Below are 18,147 nucleotides of genomic sequence, written 5' to 3'. Positions count from 1 at the left end.
TGCACATCCACTCTTCAACCACTCCAAACGAGTCAGGGAATGGCTGATTACGGTGCTAGAGACTCCTTCCCCTCCGTGCTGGGGAGGAGGTGGCTTAGCCAGACCAGTCCCCTCCTCCTCTGCAGTCAGTTCTCTTCAAAGCAGAAGAGAGACACTGCCCAACGCCTCTGCTTGGCTGCTCCCTGCTCTCCAAGGGGCAGGGAGGCAGCTGCCCCCCAGCCTGCTGCGGGGATGGTGGGAGCCGAGAGCGGGGGGCACCTCAGCCCTGGCATCCCCCATCCCTCCTCTCCCCCCATCCCATGCCCAGGGGGCACCAACGCTCCCCTGCCCCCTGGGGACCACTGGCCTCCACCCTCTCTGAAGATGGAAAGTACCAAGGCACCAACTCCTGGTACTCAGCCTTCCCCCCCAGGAGGAACAGACCGGCCCTAGGGCTGCAGGCAGAGGTTTGGAAGGTGACTGAAGCGTGGCTGAGCTGTACCCCCCCCAGGGCTCAGCACCCCTGGGCAGGATTCACTCCTCTGAGCCCCAGCCCAGGCTGGATGGGAGCTGGCAGAGTGGTGGTGGCAGGGCTTCCCATCACTGAGCTAGAGCCTTGGGAGGGGGTCCCTGGGGGCTGCTAGCGTGCATTTCATTGTCCACTCGAGGTTGTTGTTGTGCAAAAGAAACAAATAAGGAAGAGGATTAAAAAGACACAAAACCAAAACCCACGATCAAAAAAGAAGTGAGAATGGTAAAAAAAGGTTCCAAATGTTGCAAGGCCTAAAGCTGGCGTGAGGCCAGGTGCCAGTCCCTCTCCAGCAACGGGTGGGGTTTAGTTCTGAGGCTTCTCTTTGTATTGTGAGACTCCCAATAAAAATGCATTTAACGACTGATGAACTGCATCCAGTGCTAGCAAACAGCATTCAGCTGACCCGAAAGGTGGAAACGGCAGCGGCCTGCAGCAGCTCTCTGCCGCCGCAGGGCTCTGCAGCCAGCGGGAAGGCGCCACGGACCTGCAGCTTATCGCCGCTCCCAGAGGGGGACACCCCCACCCCCACCCCCCAGAAGGCAGTGAGATGCTGGGCTGAGGGCACTGCTGCCCTGCCCTGGGCTGGGAAGGGAAGGGAAGGCAAGCAAAGTGCTGCCAGGGGAAGAGCCAAAAGAGTCATCAGAGAATGGCAGCCACAGTAACTCCAGCCATGGAAGTCACCTCAGCTGCTGTGAGAGCACCCCAGGGTCTGCTGCTGTGAGAGCACCCCAGGGTCTGCTGCTGCGAGAGCACCCCAGGGTCTGCTGCTGCGAGAGCACCCCAGGGTCTGCTGCTGTGAGAGCACCCCAGGGTCTGCTGCTGTGAGAGCACCCCAGGGTCTGCTGCTGTGAGAGCACCCCAGGGTCTGCTGCTGCGAGAGCACCCCAGGGTCTGCTGCTGCAAGAGCACCCCAGGGTCTGCTGCTGTGAGAGCACCCCAGGGTCTGCTGCTGCGAGAGCACCCCAGGGTCTGCTGCTGCAAGTGCACCCCAGGGTCTGCTGCTGCAAGTGCACCCCAGGGTCTGCTGCTGCAAGAGCACCCCAGGGTCTGCTGCTGCAAGAGCACCCCAGGGTCTGCTGCTGTGAGAGCACCCCAGGGTCTGCTGCTGCGAGAGCACCCCAGGGTCTGCTGCTGCGAGAGCACCCCAGGGTCTGCTGCTGTGAGAGCACCCCAGGGTCTGCTGCTGCAAGAGCACCCCAGGGTCTGCTGCTGTGAGAGCACCCCAGGGTCTGCTGAAGGGTCTGCTGAAGGAGCTTTGCTTCCTCCTCCACCCCCCACCCCTGCACGGTGGTGAGGAGGAGCAGGGTCGTGGTGAGGAGGAGCAGGGTCGTGGTGAGGAGCAGGGTCGTGGCTCCCCAGGAAAGGCTCTGGCAGATGTTGCATGGTCAGAGCCCCTGAATCGCACCCTTGGGGTCAGGCACACAGAATCAGCCCCCAGACAGCTGCAGTTTGTTGGAGCAGGCTGCCCGGGGAGGTGGTGGAGTCCCCGGCCCTGGAGGTGCTCAGGACCTGTGGCTGTGGCACCTGGGGACGTGGCTTAGTGGCTCAGCTGGATGGCTGGGCTCGAGGGTCTCAGGGCTCTTCCAACCCAGAGAGCCCCAGGGTTCTCTGAGCTCAGGGCAGGGTGGTCTGTAGCCCGCGGGGACTCCCAAGGGGAGGGTGCTCAGCTAGCTCCTGACTGCTGTGGAGAGGGGACCTCAGCTTGGGTGAGAGAAGCTGAGCCAGGGGAGGGCAGGAGGGGGGAGGCTTTCCTTCCATGGGGAGGCAGTGCTGGGGGCCTCACTCCTACTGACAAGGGCCTCTAGGAACGTGGGAGGGAATGGACTGAAGCTGGGAGAGGGGAGATTGAGTCTGGAGATTAGGAAGAAATCCTTTGCAGTGAAGGGTGGCGAGGCCCTGGCACAGGCTGCCCAGGGAGGCTGTGGCTGCCTCCTCCCTGGAGGTGTTCAGGGCCAGGCTGGATGAGGCCCTGAGCATCCTGGGCTGGGGGGAGGTGTCCCTGCCCATGGGTTGGAACTGGATGATCTTCAAGGTCTCTTCCAACCCAAACCATTCTGTGAATCACTGCTGGGGTTGTCACCACAGCACCGGCTGAGCAGCTGCCCAGAGAGGCTGTGGAGTCTCCTTCTGTGCAGAGCTTCCAACCCCCCCCAGGGCACTGTGCCCCTGGGCAGGCTCTGTGGGAGCCCTGCTGGAGCAGGGGCTGGGCTGGGTGATCCCCAGGGGTCCTTTCCAGCCCTACCATGCTGGGATGCTCTTCCCAGGTGTGTGCAGGGTGCTGCTGCCCTCACAAGCAGGAACTCTGCTCTGGAGCATGACCTTCCTGGCTGCAGAGACAGCCAACAGCAAGCTGCCAGCGCTGCAGCCTGCACTCTTCCCCCACCACAGACCATCAAGCCTGGCCTTGAACACTGGGGGTAGTAAAGCAACCTCTGCCTTTGCCCTAGGGACAGGCAGAGAGCCTCTGCGCCACGGAATTCAGGGGATGAGACCAAGAGGGCTTCATAGAAAGGGTTGGCTTGGAAGGGACCTTCAAGCTCCTCCAGCTCCAGCCCCCCTGCCGTGGGCAGGGACCCCTCCCCCCAGCACAGGCTGCTCAACCTCATCCAGCCTGGCCCTGAGCACCTCCAGGCAGGGGACAGCCAGAGCCTCCCTGGGCAGCCTGTGCCAGAGTCTCAGCACCTGCACTGGAACCGCACAGAGGCAGGGTCCCGAGGAGGCCACTCAGGATCCGGGGGGGCATGGGGGTGTGCATACAGGGGACCCGGGGGTCATGCAGGGTCCCGAGGAGGCCACTCAGGATCCGGGGGGGCATGGGGGTGTGCATACAGGGGACCCGGGGGTCATGCAGGGTCCCGAGGAGGCCACTCAGGATCCAGGGCTGGGGATGTGCATAGAGGGGACCCGGGGGGACCATGCAGGAGACCCAGGGGGGGTCACACAAGGTCCCGAGAAGGCCACTCAGGATCGGGGGGTCTGGGGGTGTGCATGCAGCAGACTCAGGATCCGGGGGGGGGGGGGCTTGGGAGGGGGTGGTGGGGGGCAGGGGGTGTGCATAGAGGGGACCCAGGGGGGGTCATGCAGGGTCCCGAGGAGGCCACTCAGGATCCAGGGCTGGGGATGTGCACAGAGGGGACCCAGGGGGACCATGCAGGAGACCCAGGGGGGTCACACAAGGTCCCGAGAAGGCCACTCAGGATCGGGGGGTCTGGGGGTGTGCATGCAGCAGACTCAGGATCCGGGGGGGGGGGCTTGGGAGGGGGTGGTGGGGGCAGGGGGTGTGCATAGAGGGGACCCGGGGGGGGGGCCACGCAGGAGACCCCAGGGGGGGGTCATGCAGGGTCCCGAGGAGGCCGCTCAGGCTCCGGGGGGGGGGGGGGCCGTGGGGGGGTGCATACAGCAGACCCGGGGGGGAGAGGGAGGGGGGACACGCGAGCCTCGGCGGCTCCTCCTCGCCCCCTCCCCAGCAGCCGCGGCAGCAGCCCCCGGGCGCGCTCCCCCCGCGCCGCCGCTCGCCGCGCATGCGCGCCGCGCGCTCCCGGTCCCTATTTCCCGGGCAGTTGGGGCCGCGCCGGCCCCGCCAAATAAGTCCCGGGAGCCGCCGCCGGGGCCCTGCTGCGCCTGCGCGGGGGGCGCCCGCGGCTCCCCCCCCGGCTCCCCCCTCCCCGCGCACACCCCTCGCCCTGCCGGCTTCCCTTCCCTCCCCTCCCCGCAGCCCGCCGCCGCCAGCCGAGCCGGGCGCGGGGCAGCGGCCGCCGGGGCCGAGGTAAGTGGCGCGGCCGCGCGCGCCGCGGGGCCTGCCGCCGCTCCCTGCCCGCGCGCCGCACGCGCCGTCCGGCCGGCGGGTCCCCGCGGAGCGTCAGGACGTTACGGCAGCGGCAGGAGACGGCGGCGGCGCCCGGCCGGCCCCCGCCGGCCCCCCCCCCCCCCCCCCCCCCCCCTTCCTCCTCCTCCTCCTCCCCCCCTCCCGCCTCCCCTCCCCTCCCGCGCGCCCGCCGCCGCCAGCGGGAGCGCGCCCACGCCTGCCCCCCGCTCCCCTTTCTCTGCCGCCCCCCCTCCCCGTTCCCGCCGGCGGGAGCGCGCACGGTGTGGGGGGCGGCTGAGGGGGTACCCTGGGCCTGCCTGCGTGGGGCCACGCGGAGTGTAGGCAGCTGCCCCCACACCCCCCCCGCAATGAGGAGGCGGCCCCCCGTGCGACCCCCCCCCCAACCTCCCCCCCGTGCGCCCCCCCCCAACCTCCCCCCCCGTTGCGACCCCCCCCAACCTCCCCCCCGTGCGACCCCCCCCCAACCTCCCCCCCCGTGCGACCCCCCCCTAACCTCCCCCCCGTGCGACCCCCCCTAACCTCCCCCCCTAGCCTCCCCCCCGTGCGACCCCCCCCAACCTCCCCCCCCGTGCGACCCCCCCCAACCTCCCCCCCGTGCGACCCCCCCTAACCTCCCCCCCGTGCGACCCCCCCCGTGCGACCCCCCCCTAACCTCCCCCCCGTGCGACCCCCCCCAACCTTCCCCCCGTGCGACCCCCCCCAACCTTCCCCCCGTGCGACCCCCCCAACCTTCCCCCCGTGCGACCCCCCCCAACCTCCCCCCCGTGCGACCCCCCCCAACCTCCCCCCCCGTGCGACCCCCCCCCCAACCTCCCCCCGTGCGACCCCCCCCCTACCCCCCACAGCAACACCCCCCTACCCTCTCCCCCACCCCCACCGCAACACCCCCCCCCCCCGTGTACCCTCCCCCACTCCCAGCATGGCAGAACCCCTCGCGAATCATCCCCGTGTGACCCTCTCCTCAGTCCCTCCTTGTGACACACCCCCACCCCCCCCTGCTCCCCTGGAGCCCACCCCCAGCATGAGAGACTCCCCCTACCCCCCCCATGACCCCCACCCCCCCTGCTCCCCTGGAGCCCACCCCCAGCATGAGAGACACCCCCCACCCCCCCCCATGACCCCCCTCCTCAGCTCCCCCTGGAGCCCACCCCACCCGCAGGTGGAGCCCCCCCCGTGGGACCCCTCCTTCCTTAACCCCTCCATGTGATCTCCCCCTTGGCTTCCATCTGACCCCTCCCCACCTCCCCTCCCTGCACCCCATTCCCATGTACCCCCCCGTCCAACCTGCCCCCATCTGTGCAGCCAGACCCCCCCATGTGTGCCCCTTCGTGCCCCCCTGTGCTGGATTTTGTGTGCCCCCTCCATGCCCCTCTGTTGCTTGCTGCACCCAGTGCCCCCCCCCCGTGCCGCAGTGCCCCCCCCTTGCTGTCAGTGCACCCCAAACCCCCTCCCCAGTGAAGCACCAGTCAGTGTTTACCTTTTTTGACCCACCTCCCCCCAAATCTGCCCTGGGGCTGCTCAGGGACCTCTGAGGTGACCTGAGAGGACCTTTCTAGGATGCACCAAGCCTTGGTAGAACTGGGGGGGGGGTTGGGGGGCTCCCCAGCAGCCCCTGGCCCACTCCAGCCACCCCACAGCTGCTGGGGGCTCCTGTGAGGCAGCTGGGGCAGGGCAGGGGCTGTGCCCCCATGCTGGGCTCTGGGCAGGCTGCACCTCCAGCCCCTGGGGTCAGCTGGGGGCTCCTCGCTCCCAGGAGGGCTCTGAGGGCTGAGCAGGTCCGGAGGAGGCCAACAGAGCTGGGGAGGAGCAGCTGGGGGGGCTGGGGGTGCCCAGCCTGGGGAAGAGGAGGCTGGAGCCAGGTGGGGCTTGGGCTCTGCTGCCAAGGAGCAATCAGCAGGACAGGAGGAAGCAGCCTCAGGCTGCCCCAGGGGAGTGTAGGTTGGCCCTGAGGAACCATTTCTGCCCCGTGGTGAAGCCCTGGGCAGGCTGCCCTGGCACTGCGGGCACTCAGGGAGGGGTCTGTGGGCACCTGGCCCCCAGTGCAGTGTCCTCCTACAGCCCAGCCCTGGGCTGATCCCCAGGGGCAGGAGGGGATTCTGCCCCTCTGCTCCTCTCTGCTGAGACCTCCCTGCAGGGCTGGGGCAGCTCTGGAGCCCTCAGCACGGGCAGGGACCTGGGGGAGCAGGGCCAGGGGAGGCCTCAGCAGTGCGGGGAGGGAAACTCCTGGCAAGCAGAGATGGGACAGGAGGAGGTCTTGAGAGTGAGGCTGGGGAGAGCCTGGCACAGGCTGCCCAGGGAGGCTGTGGCTGCCTCCTGCCTGGAGGTGCTCAGGGCCAGGCTGGATGAGGCCTGGAGCAGCCTGGGCTGGGGCTGGCTGATCCTCAAGGTCCCTTCCAACACAACCCAGTCCATGAGCTCTGTGACAGGAGCTGGCAGGAGGGGAGGGGGATGCTGTCCCACCCTGTGCTGTGTGTGTGGAGAGGCAGCTGGGGATGAAGTGCAGCCATGGGAGGATGCTGCTGGCTCTTGGGGGTCCCTGCAGCTTTTGGCCTTCTCCCCTGGCTCCCTTGGCTGTGGGACATGGCCTGGCAGGGGGGGCGCTGGGGCTGGTGCTGAGGGAGGTCTCCAATCTGCTGCTGCTGCCTTGGGTGCATTCCTGGGAGCAGCCTGCAGCATCCCCTGGCTTCTGCAGCCCTGCAGCACCTTTGGTGCCTGGGATGGAGGTGAGCTGGGTCCCTGCTGCTGCAGTGCAGGGGGCAGGGGCAGGGCTGAGCTCCCCCTGGGGCAGGGCCAGGGCTGAGCCCCCCTGGGGCAGGGCTGAGCTCCCCCTGGGGCAGGGGCAGGGCTGAGCTGCTCAGGCACCCTGAGAGCCCTCTGGCAAAGAGCCTTTGGAAGGCCACTTTCAAACTGAGTGTCTCCAAAGAGCTCCTGGTGACCCCAGGGCCATCATCTTACTTCCCCTCTCACCTCCCACTCTGCCCCTTGCCCCCCACCCCCCAGTCCCTTCCCCCCTCTGCCTCGAGCTGCCCCTCGTCCCTCCCCTGGGGGTGGGGTGGTGATCTGCTCATCTCCTCAGGGGCCTGGCTTGCCCTCTGCCCCCTCTCTCCTCATCCTCCCCCTGCCCAGCCTGAGCCTCCTGCTGCTGTCTCCCCAGGCAGCTGCGAGCAGGGCCTGCTGCCCCCGGCCATGGCCACGCCGGACGTCAGCGTGCACATGGAGGAGGTGGTGGTGGTGACCACTCCTGATGGAGCAGTGGATGGAGGTGGTGTGGAGGAGGTGAAGACAGTGCTGGTCACCACCAACCTGTCCCAGCATGGGTAAGAGCTGGGGCTGGTGTACACCAGGACAGCCCTGGGACGAGCTCCCCCCCGGCTGCGGGCAGCTGGGCTGGGTTCATCCTCTGCATCACTCCTGCTGTGGGCACCTCAGTGGTGCCTGGGTGCCCTCAGTGGTGCCTGGGTGCCCTCAGTGGTGCCTGGGTGCCCTCAGTGGTGCCTGGGTGCCCTCAGTGGTGCCTGGGTGCCCTCAGTGGTGCCTGGGCGCCCTCAGTGGTGCCTGGGCGCCCTCTGGGCCCTCATCAGGTCCTCAGTGGCCTTCACAGCAGGGCCAGGGCAGTGGTTGTGGCTGGCTCTGGTGAGGCCACACCTCAGATGCTGGGTTCAGCTTTGGGGCCCTCAGTGTCCTGCTGGAACCTTGGCCTCTGTGCAGAGGGTAGCTGGGGGCTGACCTTCAGGAGTCCTGCTGTGTTCCCAGCACCTTCCTCTGCCTGGCCCTGGGGTGGCTGGGAGCTGCAGAGGCAGTGTGGCTTCCCCTGGTGCCTTCCTGCCACAGCTGGAGCTGCCTCAGCTCTTGCTGCTCTGGTTCCTCCCCCGGGGAGGCTGAGCAGCCACCCCCAGCAGTGCCCTGCCTCGGGCTGCTCCCCAGCAGGCTCCTGCCCTGCAGCTGCTGAGGGGAGGGCTGCTTTGAGCCTGCAGTTCCACCCCTGGAGCTCCAGGGTTAGGAGGCCAGGAGTTGCAAAGCAGTTCCTCCTGAACTTGGCTGTGCCAGTGGCACCATGGGTGGGACATGTGGCTGCCCCTGAGGCCCCAAGGCCTTCAGCACACAGCAGTCAGGGGCAGCAAAGCCCTCTGGGCTCATCCAGTCCAACCTTCAACCCAACACCCCCCTGGCCCCCACTGCCATGGCCACAGGCTTCATGCACAGCTCCAGGGATGGAGGCTCCAGCACCTCCAGGGCAGCCTGGGCCAGGCCCTGGCCACCCCTGCAGCAAAGGAGTTGTTCCTCACCCCCAACCTAAGCCTCCCCTGGTGCAGCCCCAGTCTGCTTCCTCTTGCTCACATCTTTCAAGCCACTCAGACTGGGCCAGGTCTCAGCTTTGTTGTCTCCTTGGGGCCTTTCTCAGGAGGTTTATCTGCTGAAGAGGGCCAGAAGTTGTCTTCCCTGCCCCTCCAGGAGCAGCTTGCTGTGATCCTTGGGCACCTTCCACAGCCCATGAGGATTAGAGCTGTGGTGCACAGGTTGGCTCCACAAGGAGGCTTCCCCCCTCGTGGGGGAGCATGGCCCAGATCCCCTCCCTGGACACCTCTCCACCTCTTGGGGCTCTCTGCACCCCAGGGAGAGCTGGCATGAGGAGCAGCAAGGCTGCAGGTGCTGGGCAGGAGCAGCTCTTGGGGGGAGGATGGAGGCAGCCAGCTGTGAGGCAACCTCTTGGGTGTGAGCAGTTGTGTGGGGTTCAGGTTGGATCCTGAGGGGCTGTGGCTCCTGCTGGGCTACCCCTGCTCCTGGGCCTGCCCCTGGGCTCTGTCAGACTCCTCTGTGGTGTGTTTGAAGCTCCCTGAGGTCCTGCTCCTGGGAGCTGTGTGCAGCAGAGGCTGTGCCCAGCCAGGCTCAGCATGCTCCACGTGTGCCTCATGGAGCAGCCTGCTCAGGCCAGGGGCTGGCAGTGACCCCTGAGTGAGCCATGCTGCCAGCCCCCCCAGCCAGCCCCCCCAGGCCCAGGCAGCTCCATGGGGCTGGCTGGAAGGGGCTGAGGCAGTGCTGGTGCTGCTGCTGTGGGGTCTCCCTCTCCCTGCAGGGGAAGGGAGCTGAGGCTCCCAAAGCAGAGCTGGCTGCTGGCTCTGGGGGGGCAGTGTGGCCTGGGTGGCTTGGAGGCAACAGCTGGGTGGGGGGCTGGGGGTGGGGCTGGCTCCTGCACAGGCCTTACCTCTGCCTCTGCCATGCTCTTCCCAGAGGTGACATAAATGAGGACACTCTGGAGACAGAGAATGCAGCTGCTGCAGCTGCTGCAGCCTTCACAGCCTCCACCCACCTGAAGGAAGCAGTCCTAGGTAGGTTCAGCCCCTGCTGCAGCCCTGCCAGCCCACCCCCCAGGCTGGCTCCAGCCTCTGCTGCTGCTGCCCAGGAGGCTCTGGGCCCTGCTGTGCAGAGCTGGGGGCTGCCCCAGGTGGCTTTTCTGCTGGGGGGGTCCCAGGGATGTTCTCCTGGGGATGTTCTCCTGGGGGTGCTCTCTTGGGGGGGATCAAGGTTGCTCTCCTTGTGCAGACTCTTTGGCTTGAGAAACCCGGGGGGGTGGGGAAGGGTTGGGGGAGGCTTGAGGAGCCCCCCACAGCTCCCCCCCACCCCCTGCAGTGTGCCTCAGCTGGCTGTGGGGCTGGGGCTGTGACTCATGTTTCTCTTTGGTCTGCCCCTGCCTCTCCTCCCTGTGAGAAGTGAAGATGGCTGAAGATGAGGACAGCTTGGAGGCAGAGATTGTCTACCCCATCACCTGCGGGGACAGCAAAGCCAACCTCATCTGGAGGAAGTTTGTCTGCCCTGGGATCAACGTGAAGTGTGTGCAGGTGAGGAGGGAGGCTCCCAGGGCTGGCCCTTCAGTGCCTCTGCTGGAGGCCTGCCTGCCCCCTCCTGCTCTGGGGGGGCTCTGCTAAGCTGCTTCCACAGCCTGGGGGGGAGGAGCACGTCCCTGGGGGGTGGTGCTGTGCCTGCTGGGCTGCCCAGCCAAGCTGAGTGCTCCCAGGTGATGTTAGCTCAGTTTGACCCCAGCCCTGGAGAGCTTGGGGCCTGGGGGCCCTTCCAGTCTGTGCCCAGTTTGAAGGCTGAGTGTGTGCTGAAGGCCAGGGGGGAGGACCCTCCTGAAGAGCCTCTGCCGGCCCCGGGCTGCTCTCTGCCTCCCTTCAGGGCCACAGCCCTGCTCTCAGCAGCCCTCTCTGGGCCTCAGCCTGCTGGGGGCATCTGAGGTGTGGCAGGCTGCCAGAGCTGAGCTGCTGAGGGTTTGCTGGTGCCCTGGCAGTGCTGGCTTAAGGCTTGGGCTGGATGAGGCCCTCCAAGGTCTCTGCTAGCCCAGCCCAGCGGCGCCTCAGGGCTGTGCTCTGCTGCCAGCCCCTGGCTCTGCTGCTGGCAGCCCCAGGGAGCTGGGCTCTGCTGCTGGCAGCCCCAGGGAGCTGGGCTCTGCTGCTGGCAGCCCCAGGGAGCTGGGCTCTGCTGCTGGCAGCCCCAGGGAGCTGGGCTCTGCTGCTGATGCTGCCCTTTGCTTCTGCAGTTTGATGATCACCTCATCAGCCCCAAGGAGTTCGTGCACTTGGCAGGGAAGTCGACCCTGAAGGACTGGAAGCGAGCGATCCGGATGAACGGCATCATGCTGAGGTCAGCTGGGGCTGGGGGCAGGGGGCAGGGGGCCCCAGCACAGCCCCTGCCCTGCTCTCAGAGCACAGCCCCTGCCCTGCTCCCTCCCTGGGGCTGGATGAGGCCCTGAGCAGCCTGTGCTGGGGGGAGGCAGGGGCTGGAGCTGGCTGATCCTGGAGGTCCCTTCCAAGCCAACCCCACTCTGGGTGATGCTTTCCTGGTGGGTCTGGGCCCTCAGCCTGCTGCCACCAGGCCAGGGCAGCTCTGGTGGCCACTGGAGCCCAGGCCTTGCTGTCTCCAGGTTCTCAGCACTGTGGAAGTCAGCCTGGTGGCCACCCCCCACCCCTCCCTCTGCAGCCCCTCTGCTCTGCAGCCCCTTCCCCCCATGCCATGGGTTTATTTAAGGCTCCTCTCTCTTCTCCAGTCTTAACCACACTAATTGAATTCTTCTCTGCTCTTCCTGAGCCACCAGCCTGAGCCTGGGATTTAATTAAGGCCTCTCTCTGCCTGTAGGCAGCAGAAAACCCAGCAGCTCCTTTCCCCCCCCCCCAGCAGCTCCTTCCTTCTTTCCCCCCCCCCAGCAGCTCCTTCCTTCTTTCCCCCCCCCCAGCAGCTCCTTCCTTCTTTCCCCCCCCCCAGCAGCTCCTTCCTTCTTTCCCCCCCCCAGCAGCTCCTTCCTTCCTTCCCCCCCCAGCAGCTGCCAGTGCTTTGTGCTCCCCTCCCTAGGTGACTTTGTCCTGCTGCTTCACTGCAGCCATCTCCCCCTCCTCCTTCCAAGCAGCTTTTGCCCCAGGGGGAGTTTGCATCCCAGGGCTTCTGCTTGGCTGAGGCTTGCAGGGGAGCAAAGCCTGCAGGGGAGTGAGTGAGGGCAGGGCCAGCCCCCCCAGCAGCCAGGCTGGGGAAGCTCAGCTGCCTGTGGGCCAGGAGAGGCTGGGGAGAGGCCACCCCCAGTGCTGCAGCCTCCTGGCCCTGAGCTGGGGGGGCCCTGAGCTGTGAGCCCCTGAGCTGGGGGGGCCCTGAGCTGGGCTCTCAGCCCCCTGCTGGGGCTCCCTGCTCTCCCTGACCTGCCTGGCCCTGGGCCTGCTGCCTGTCTTGCAGGAAGATCATGGACTCAGGGGAGTTGGATTTCTACCAGCACACCAAGGTCTGCTCCAACACCTGCAGGAGCACCAAAATCGACCTGACAGGAGCCAGGGTGTCCCTGACCAGCCAGACCTCCACTGAGTACATCCCACTGACTCCTGCTCCCACAGATGGTATGGACAGCCCTTCCTCCTCCTCTTCCTCACACCCTCAGCCAGCCCTTCCTCCTCCTCACAGCCCCAGAGTCCCCAGGTGCCATGGCTACCTCCAGGGACAGAGCCTGTGCCAGAGCCTCCCCAGCCTCCCTGGCAGAGCTCCCTCCTGATGTCCAGCCCAAACCTCCCCTGCTCCAGCTTCAAACCACTGCCTCTCCTCCTCTCCCCTCAGTCCCTCCCAGCCTGCAGCTCCCCTTCAGATACTGAACTGCAGCTCTGAGGTCTCCCTGGAGCCTCCTCCAGGCTGCACACCCCCAGCTCCCTCAGCCTGGCCTTGCAGTAGAGATTCTGCAGCCCCCTGAGCATCTTTGTGGCCTCCTCTGGGCCCTCTCCATCGGCTCCAGGTCCTGTCTGTGCTGAGGGCTCCAGAGCTGGGCACAGCCCTGCAGGGGAGGTCTGAGCAGAGCAGAGGGGCAGGGTCCCTCTCTCAGCAGCAGGGAGCAGGCAGGGCAGCAGCAGGGAGCAGGCAGGGCAGGGCAGCAGCAGGGAGCAGGCAGGGCAGGGCAGCAGCAGGGAGCAGGCAGGGCAGGGCAGCAGCAGGCAGTGCAGCAGCAGGGAGCAGGCAGTGCAGCAGCAGTCAGGGCAGTGCAGCAGCAGGCAGTGCAGCAGCAGGGCCTTGCCTCCCCCAGCAGCCAGCCCCAGGCAGGGCAGGGCTGGGGCTGGGTTTTTCCTTCTCTCTCCTTGCTGTTGGCTGCAGTGAATGGATCCCCTGCCACCATCACCATAGAGACCTGTGAGGATGCCAGCGACTGGAGCACCACCCTGGGAGGTAGGGCTGAGCACCCCCAGGGCAGGGCAGGGGGAGGAGGGGCAGGGAGGGAGGGGGAGGGCAGGGATTTGAGGCAGGATCTCTGCTGCTGCCCCTGGGGGGTCCAACTGTGGCATCCTCCTGGGATGGAGCTGGTCCTGAGCACTGAGAGCTTAAAGGGCTTGGGGTGGCTCTAGGGGAGCACCACCCTGGGCCTCAGAGGGGTCTGGAAAGGATTCTGACTCCCCTGGAGTGCTCTGAGCTGCAGCCAGGAGGTCTCTGCTTCCAGGGGACTCTTGGGCACCTCCCCTCCTGAGCTGAGCCCTGAAGTGGAGGGGGGGAAGGGCTCTCCTGGGCATCATTGCCCTGCCTCTGTGAGCCAGGCTGGGGAAAGCTTGTCCCCCACCCTCCCCTCCTCGGGGTGCACACCCAGCCCCCCACAGCCTGCAGCCCAGCAGGACACTGCTCTGGGCAGCCCCCAGGGCAGGGCAGCCCCCAGGGCAGGGCAGCCCCCAGGGCAGGGCAGCCCCCTCTGGGCACTGAGAGCTTCTCCCCTGCTGTCTCTCTGCAGAGGACACCTTTGCCTTCTGGAGAGGCCTGAAGGACATGGGGCTCCTGGAGGAGGTGATCCAGGAGTTCCACCAGGAGCTGCTGGAGACCATGAAGGGCCTGCAGCAGCGAGCCCAGGACCCCCCCCCTGCAGCTGGGCGGTGAGGAGCCTGGAGCAGGCTGCCAGCACCGGGGGGAGGGCTGGGGGGGAAGGGGTTGGAGCTGGAAAAGGGAGATTGGGCCTGGAAGCCACCCTCGGGGATCCTCCAGGGCTCTTGTGGCTGGGGGAAGGGCCCCAGGCTGCCATCCCAGAATTACCTCTTCCCTTTGCTCATTTGCCTGCCGGGAGCAGGGGAGGCCTGGAGCTGGGGGAGGGGAAGGGCAGGGCTGTTGGAGGGTCGTTGAGGCCCCTTGCCTGGCCTGGTCAGCCCTTCAGCACTGCACAGTGGGACCTAGGCACCCTCCCACTGCCCTGCCCCACGGTCCCTTGGGGAAGGACCAAGCTGAGCCTCCCCTGGCACTGCTTGAGGCCATTCCCTTTTGCTCCCTGGGAGCAGAGCCCAACCCCCCCTGGCTCCAGGCTCCTCTCAGGGGGGTGCAGAGAGCAAGGAGCTCTCCCTCAGCCTCCTCTTCCCCAGGCTGAGCAGCCCCAGCTTCCTCAGCTGCTCCTCCCCAGCCCTGCTCTCCAGACCCTTCCCAGCTTGGTTGTCCTCCCCTGGGCCTGCTCCAGCCCCCAGAGTCCTCCTTGGAGTGAGGAGCCCCAAGCTGACCCCAGGGCTGGAGCTGTGGCTTCACCAGTGCCCAGCACAGGACAATCCCTGCCCTGGCCACTGCTGGTCCAGGCCAGGCTGCTGCTGGCCTTGGCCATCCCTCAGTGCCACTGCTGGCTGCTCCCTGAGCAGCTCTTTGGCTGTGCCTGGGGACTCCTCGGGTGGCCTTCGCTCCCCAGCTGCTCTCTGCTGCCTCTGGGTCTGGCCCAGCGTGGGCTCAGCATCTGAGGTGGGATCTGGGTGGCTGGGATGACAGCACAGCCCCAGAGCCTGTGCCAGCAGGCTTCTTAGCAGGCCAGCTGAGGGTCCTGTGGCCACTGCTGCCCTCCTGCCCTCTCCCCTGGCTGCTGCTGCCTCCTGCTGCTGCCTTGCTGCAGCTCTGGGCTGCCTCAGCTGCTGCCCAGCTCCTCACCAGGCCGTGGGCACCGTCTGCAGGGCACTGTCCTCTCCTCACAGCTCTCTCTTGTCTCAAAGATGCTGTTCTACTCAACAATGTGGTGCAGAACTTCGGGATGCTGGACCTGGTGAAGAAGGTGCTGGCCAGCCACAAGTGCCAGATGGATCGCTCCCGGGAGCAGTACACCAGGGACCTGGCAGGTATGGCCCCGGGGCTCCCCCCAGGGCCAGGGGCTCCCCCCAGGGCCAGGGGCTCCCCCAGGGCCAGGGGCTCCCCCAGGGCCAGGGGCTCCCCCAGGGCCAGGGGCTGGCTGGCTGGGGAAGGCCGAAGGGGACCCCCAGAGCTCATCCAGTCCAACCCAGCCCCAGCCTGGCCACCAAACCCTGCCCCAGGTGCCATGGCCACAGCTTTCCTGAACCCCTCCAGCCATGGGGACTCCACCACCCCCCTGGGCAGCCTGGGCCAGGCCCTGAGCACTCTGGCAGCAAAGGAATTCTTCCTCCTCTCCAGCCTGAACCCTCCCCTGGCACAATGCAGGGTCTTGCCTGCCTCTGTCAGGGGCAGGGGAGGTTTGTGTTGAGGCTGAGAGGCTAAACCAGCTGTGGTGGGCCTGGGGGCTGGACAGGATGACCCTTGCTGGTCCTTCCCAGCCCAGTGCCATCTCTGGCTCTGGTTGCTGCTCCTCCAAGCACTGGCACCGTGCCTGGGAAGCTTCCCCCCGGTCCCAGCTGAGCCAGCCTGTTGCCCAGGGGGTGGCTGGGGCCCTGTGCATGCTGATCCTCAGGGGGAGGCTGGCCAGGGCAGGCTGCTGCGGGGGGGGAAGGATGTCCCTGCTCTGAGGGGGATGTCCCTGCCGGGGTGCCCGCGGGGGGTCCCTGCCGGGGGGATGTCCCTGCTCCGGGGGGGAGGTCCCTGCCGGGCCAACCCCCGGCCGTGTGTCGCCCCCGCAGCCCTGGAGCAGCAGTGCGACGAGCACCGCAAGAGAGCCAAGGAGCTGAAGCACAAATCGCAGCACCTCAACAACGTGCTCATGACGCTGACGCCGGTGCCGGTGCCCGCCCCGCTGAAGCGGCCGCGGCTCACCAGGGCCACCTCCGGGCCGGCCGCCCTCGCCTCGCAGGCGCTGCCGCCGGCGCCGCTGGCCGTGCCCCCCGGCCTGCCGCTCTCCCAGCTCGCCAGCCTGCCCCTCGGCAAGGTGGTCTCCGCGCTGCCGCCCTCGGTGCTGGGGAAGGGCCCGGCGCAGGCTGCCGCCGGCGGCGGCTCCCCGGCCTCGCCGCTGCTGGGGGGCTACACAGTGCTGGCCTCGGCCGGCTCCCCCTTCCCCGGCGCGGTGGAGATCCACCCGGACGCTCCCAACCTGACGGTGCTGAGCGCGGCGGCGGTGCCGGACGGCGGCACGGTGGTGAAGGTGGTGAGCCCCTTCCAGCTGCTGACGCTGCCGGGGCTGGGCACCGCCATCCAGAACGTGGCGCAGGTGGCTCCCTGCGGCGGCGCCGTGGTCGCCGTCCCCTCCGGCGCCCCCGAGGCGGGCGCGGGGGAGGAGCAGAGCGCGGCCGGCGCCGTGGAGGTGGCCGCGGCGGCCGAGGAGGTGGAGCAGAAGTGATGGAGCTGGGGGGGACTCGCCCGGAGGGACGCTGGCCCTGCTGCGGCCCCGCCGCGGGGGGAAGGAGGCTCGGAGCCGCTCCCGGGGGCCGGGAGGCGCAGGTCAGAGGGGAGGAGGAGGAGGCAAGGTGCCTGGAGAGAGGCCAAACTGCTCTGCCCTGCCTGGAGAAGAGAAGAAAACGAACTTCAGATGAAAACAAAGCTTATTTTTTTATAAAGCTGCCCTCCCCTGTGCTCCTGCAAGAGTTCTGCTCTGGCTTGTTGGCTCTGCCCCCCCGGCCAGCCCGGCGGCAGCTCCTGGCAGCAGTGGGCAGGAGCAGGGGCAGGGCAGGGAGAAGGCTGTCAGCAGGTGGAGAGCTCAGCAGGCACCGACCCAGCTGCTGAGGAGGGGTCTGGATGAGGTGCTGGAGCTGTGGCTGCTCCCTGCTCCTCCAGGAGATCCAGGGAGGGAGAGGAGTTCCTGACCTGCTGGTCCCTGGGCTGTGTGAGACCATCCCAAGCAGGAGGAGGAGGAGGCTGTGGCAGCCTGGGGCCAAGCCCCAGGGAGGTTGGCTTCTGCAGGAGCTCTCTGGCTGGGTGGCTTGCCCAGGTCTGCTGGGGAGGGAGGGAAGGAGGGGGCCAGGAAGAGCTGTCTAACCTGTGAGGACCTGGGGGCTTTCTCTAGTGGTCTCAGACTCCAACCTCTCCATTCCTTGGGGTTGTTTTTTAAGCAGACCATTGTCAGGCAAAGCCCTGGGGCTGAGGAGGTGGTGCCCTGGGGCTGAGGAGGTGGTGCCCTGGGGCTGTGGAGGTGATGCCCTGGGGCTGAGGAGGTGGTGCCCTGGGGCTGAGGAGGTTGGTGCCCTGGGGCTGAGGAGGTTGGTGCCCTGGGGCTGTGGAGGTGATGCCCTGGGGCTGAGGAGGTGGTGCCCTGGGGCTGAGGAGGTGGTGCCCTGGGGCTGTGGAGGTGATGCCCTGGGGCTGTGGAGGTGATGCCCTGGGGCTGAGGAGGTTGGTGCCCTGGGGCTGTGGAGGTGATGCCCTGGGGCTGAGGAGGTTGGTGCCCTGGGGCTGAGGAGGTTGGTGCCCTGGGGCTGTGGAGGTGATGCCCTGGGGCTGAGGAGGTGGTGCCCTGGGGCTGAGGAGGTGGTGCCCTGGGGCTGTGGAGGTTGGTGCCCTGGGGCTGTGGAGGTTGGTGCCCTGGGGCTGAGGAGGTTGGTGCCCTGGGGCTGAGGAGGTGCCCTGGGGTTAGCTGGAGGAGCTGCTTGTGCTTGCTGAGGACCTGGTGCAGGAGCAGGCCAGGGCCCAGCACCTGCCCAGCTGCTGCCCTGCCCTCCCTGCTGGCTTGGAGCAGCCATGCTGCAGGGGGTGGTCAGAGCCCCCTTGCCAGTGCCCCAGGGAGTGTGCAGGTGGTGCCAGCCTCTCCTGGGGCACAGGGGGGCTGTGTGGCTGCAGCCATGCTCTGGAGGGGGCAGGGGCTGGGGGCTGCTCTGGCACAGCCACAGGCCAGAGCCATCAGCCAATAAATATTTTTTTGGAGAGCTGCTGGGTTGTGCTTTCTGTGTCTGCTTGGCAGGGGAGGCTGAGCCACAGCCCCAGGCTGGGGGGAGTGGGAGGCATCTTTGGGCATCATCCAGCCCAGCCCAGCTCCTCAAGCCGTGGAGAGAGAGGTGGTGCTGAGGGCCATGGCTTGGTGGTGCCCTGGCAGGGCTGGGGTGAGGGTTGGGCTCTGTGGTCTTGAGAGAGTCTCTTCCAGTGCAGATGATTCTGTGGCTCTCTCAAGTAACCAAACTCTGGACTTGGGTGGGAAGGGAACCAGAAGCAGAGCAGGATCCTGCCCCAGGGAGTC

At 67.3% G+C, this 18,147-nt stretch overlaps 1 protein-coding gene across 1 annotated transcript; it reads left to right on the top strand.

Annotated features, from left to right (window-relative positions):
* The first annotated feature begins 5,795 nt into the window (after positions 1-5,795).
* On the top strand, positions 5,796-16,422 carry GMEB2 (glucocorticoid modulatory element binding protein 2). The gene is given in 11 exon segments (XM_068150256.1): positions 5,796-7,060; positions 7,492-7,654; positions 9,567-9,664; positions 10,047-10,174; positions 10,873-10,976; positions 12,054-12,211; positions 12,951-13,022; positions 13,573-13,691; positions 13,693-13,711; positions 14,795-14,917; positions 15,668-16,422. Coding segments are annotated over 11 exon segments (2,124 nt in total). The 5' UTR covers positions 5,796-6,573; the 3' UTR covers positions 16,321-16,422.
* The last annotated feature ends 1,725 nt before the right edge of the window (positions 16,423-18,147 follow it).

The sequence above is a fragment of the Melanerpes formicivorus genome, unplaced genomic scaffold (assembly GCF_026170545.1).
Source record: "Melanerpes formicivorus ecotype bairdi unplaced genomic scaffold, bMelFor1.0.p_v2 SCAF_19, whole genome shotgun sequence".
In the NCBI taxonomy this organism is placed as follows: Eukaryota; Metazoa; Chordata; class Aves; order Piciformes; family Picidae; genus Melanerpes; species Melanerpes formicivorus.
The sequence above is the reverse complement of the archived record's forward strand: the minus strand, read 5'-3'. Positions and strand labels throughout refer to the sequence as shown.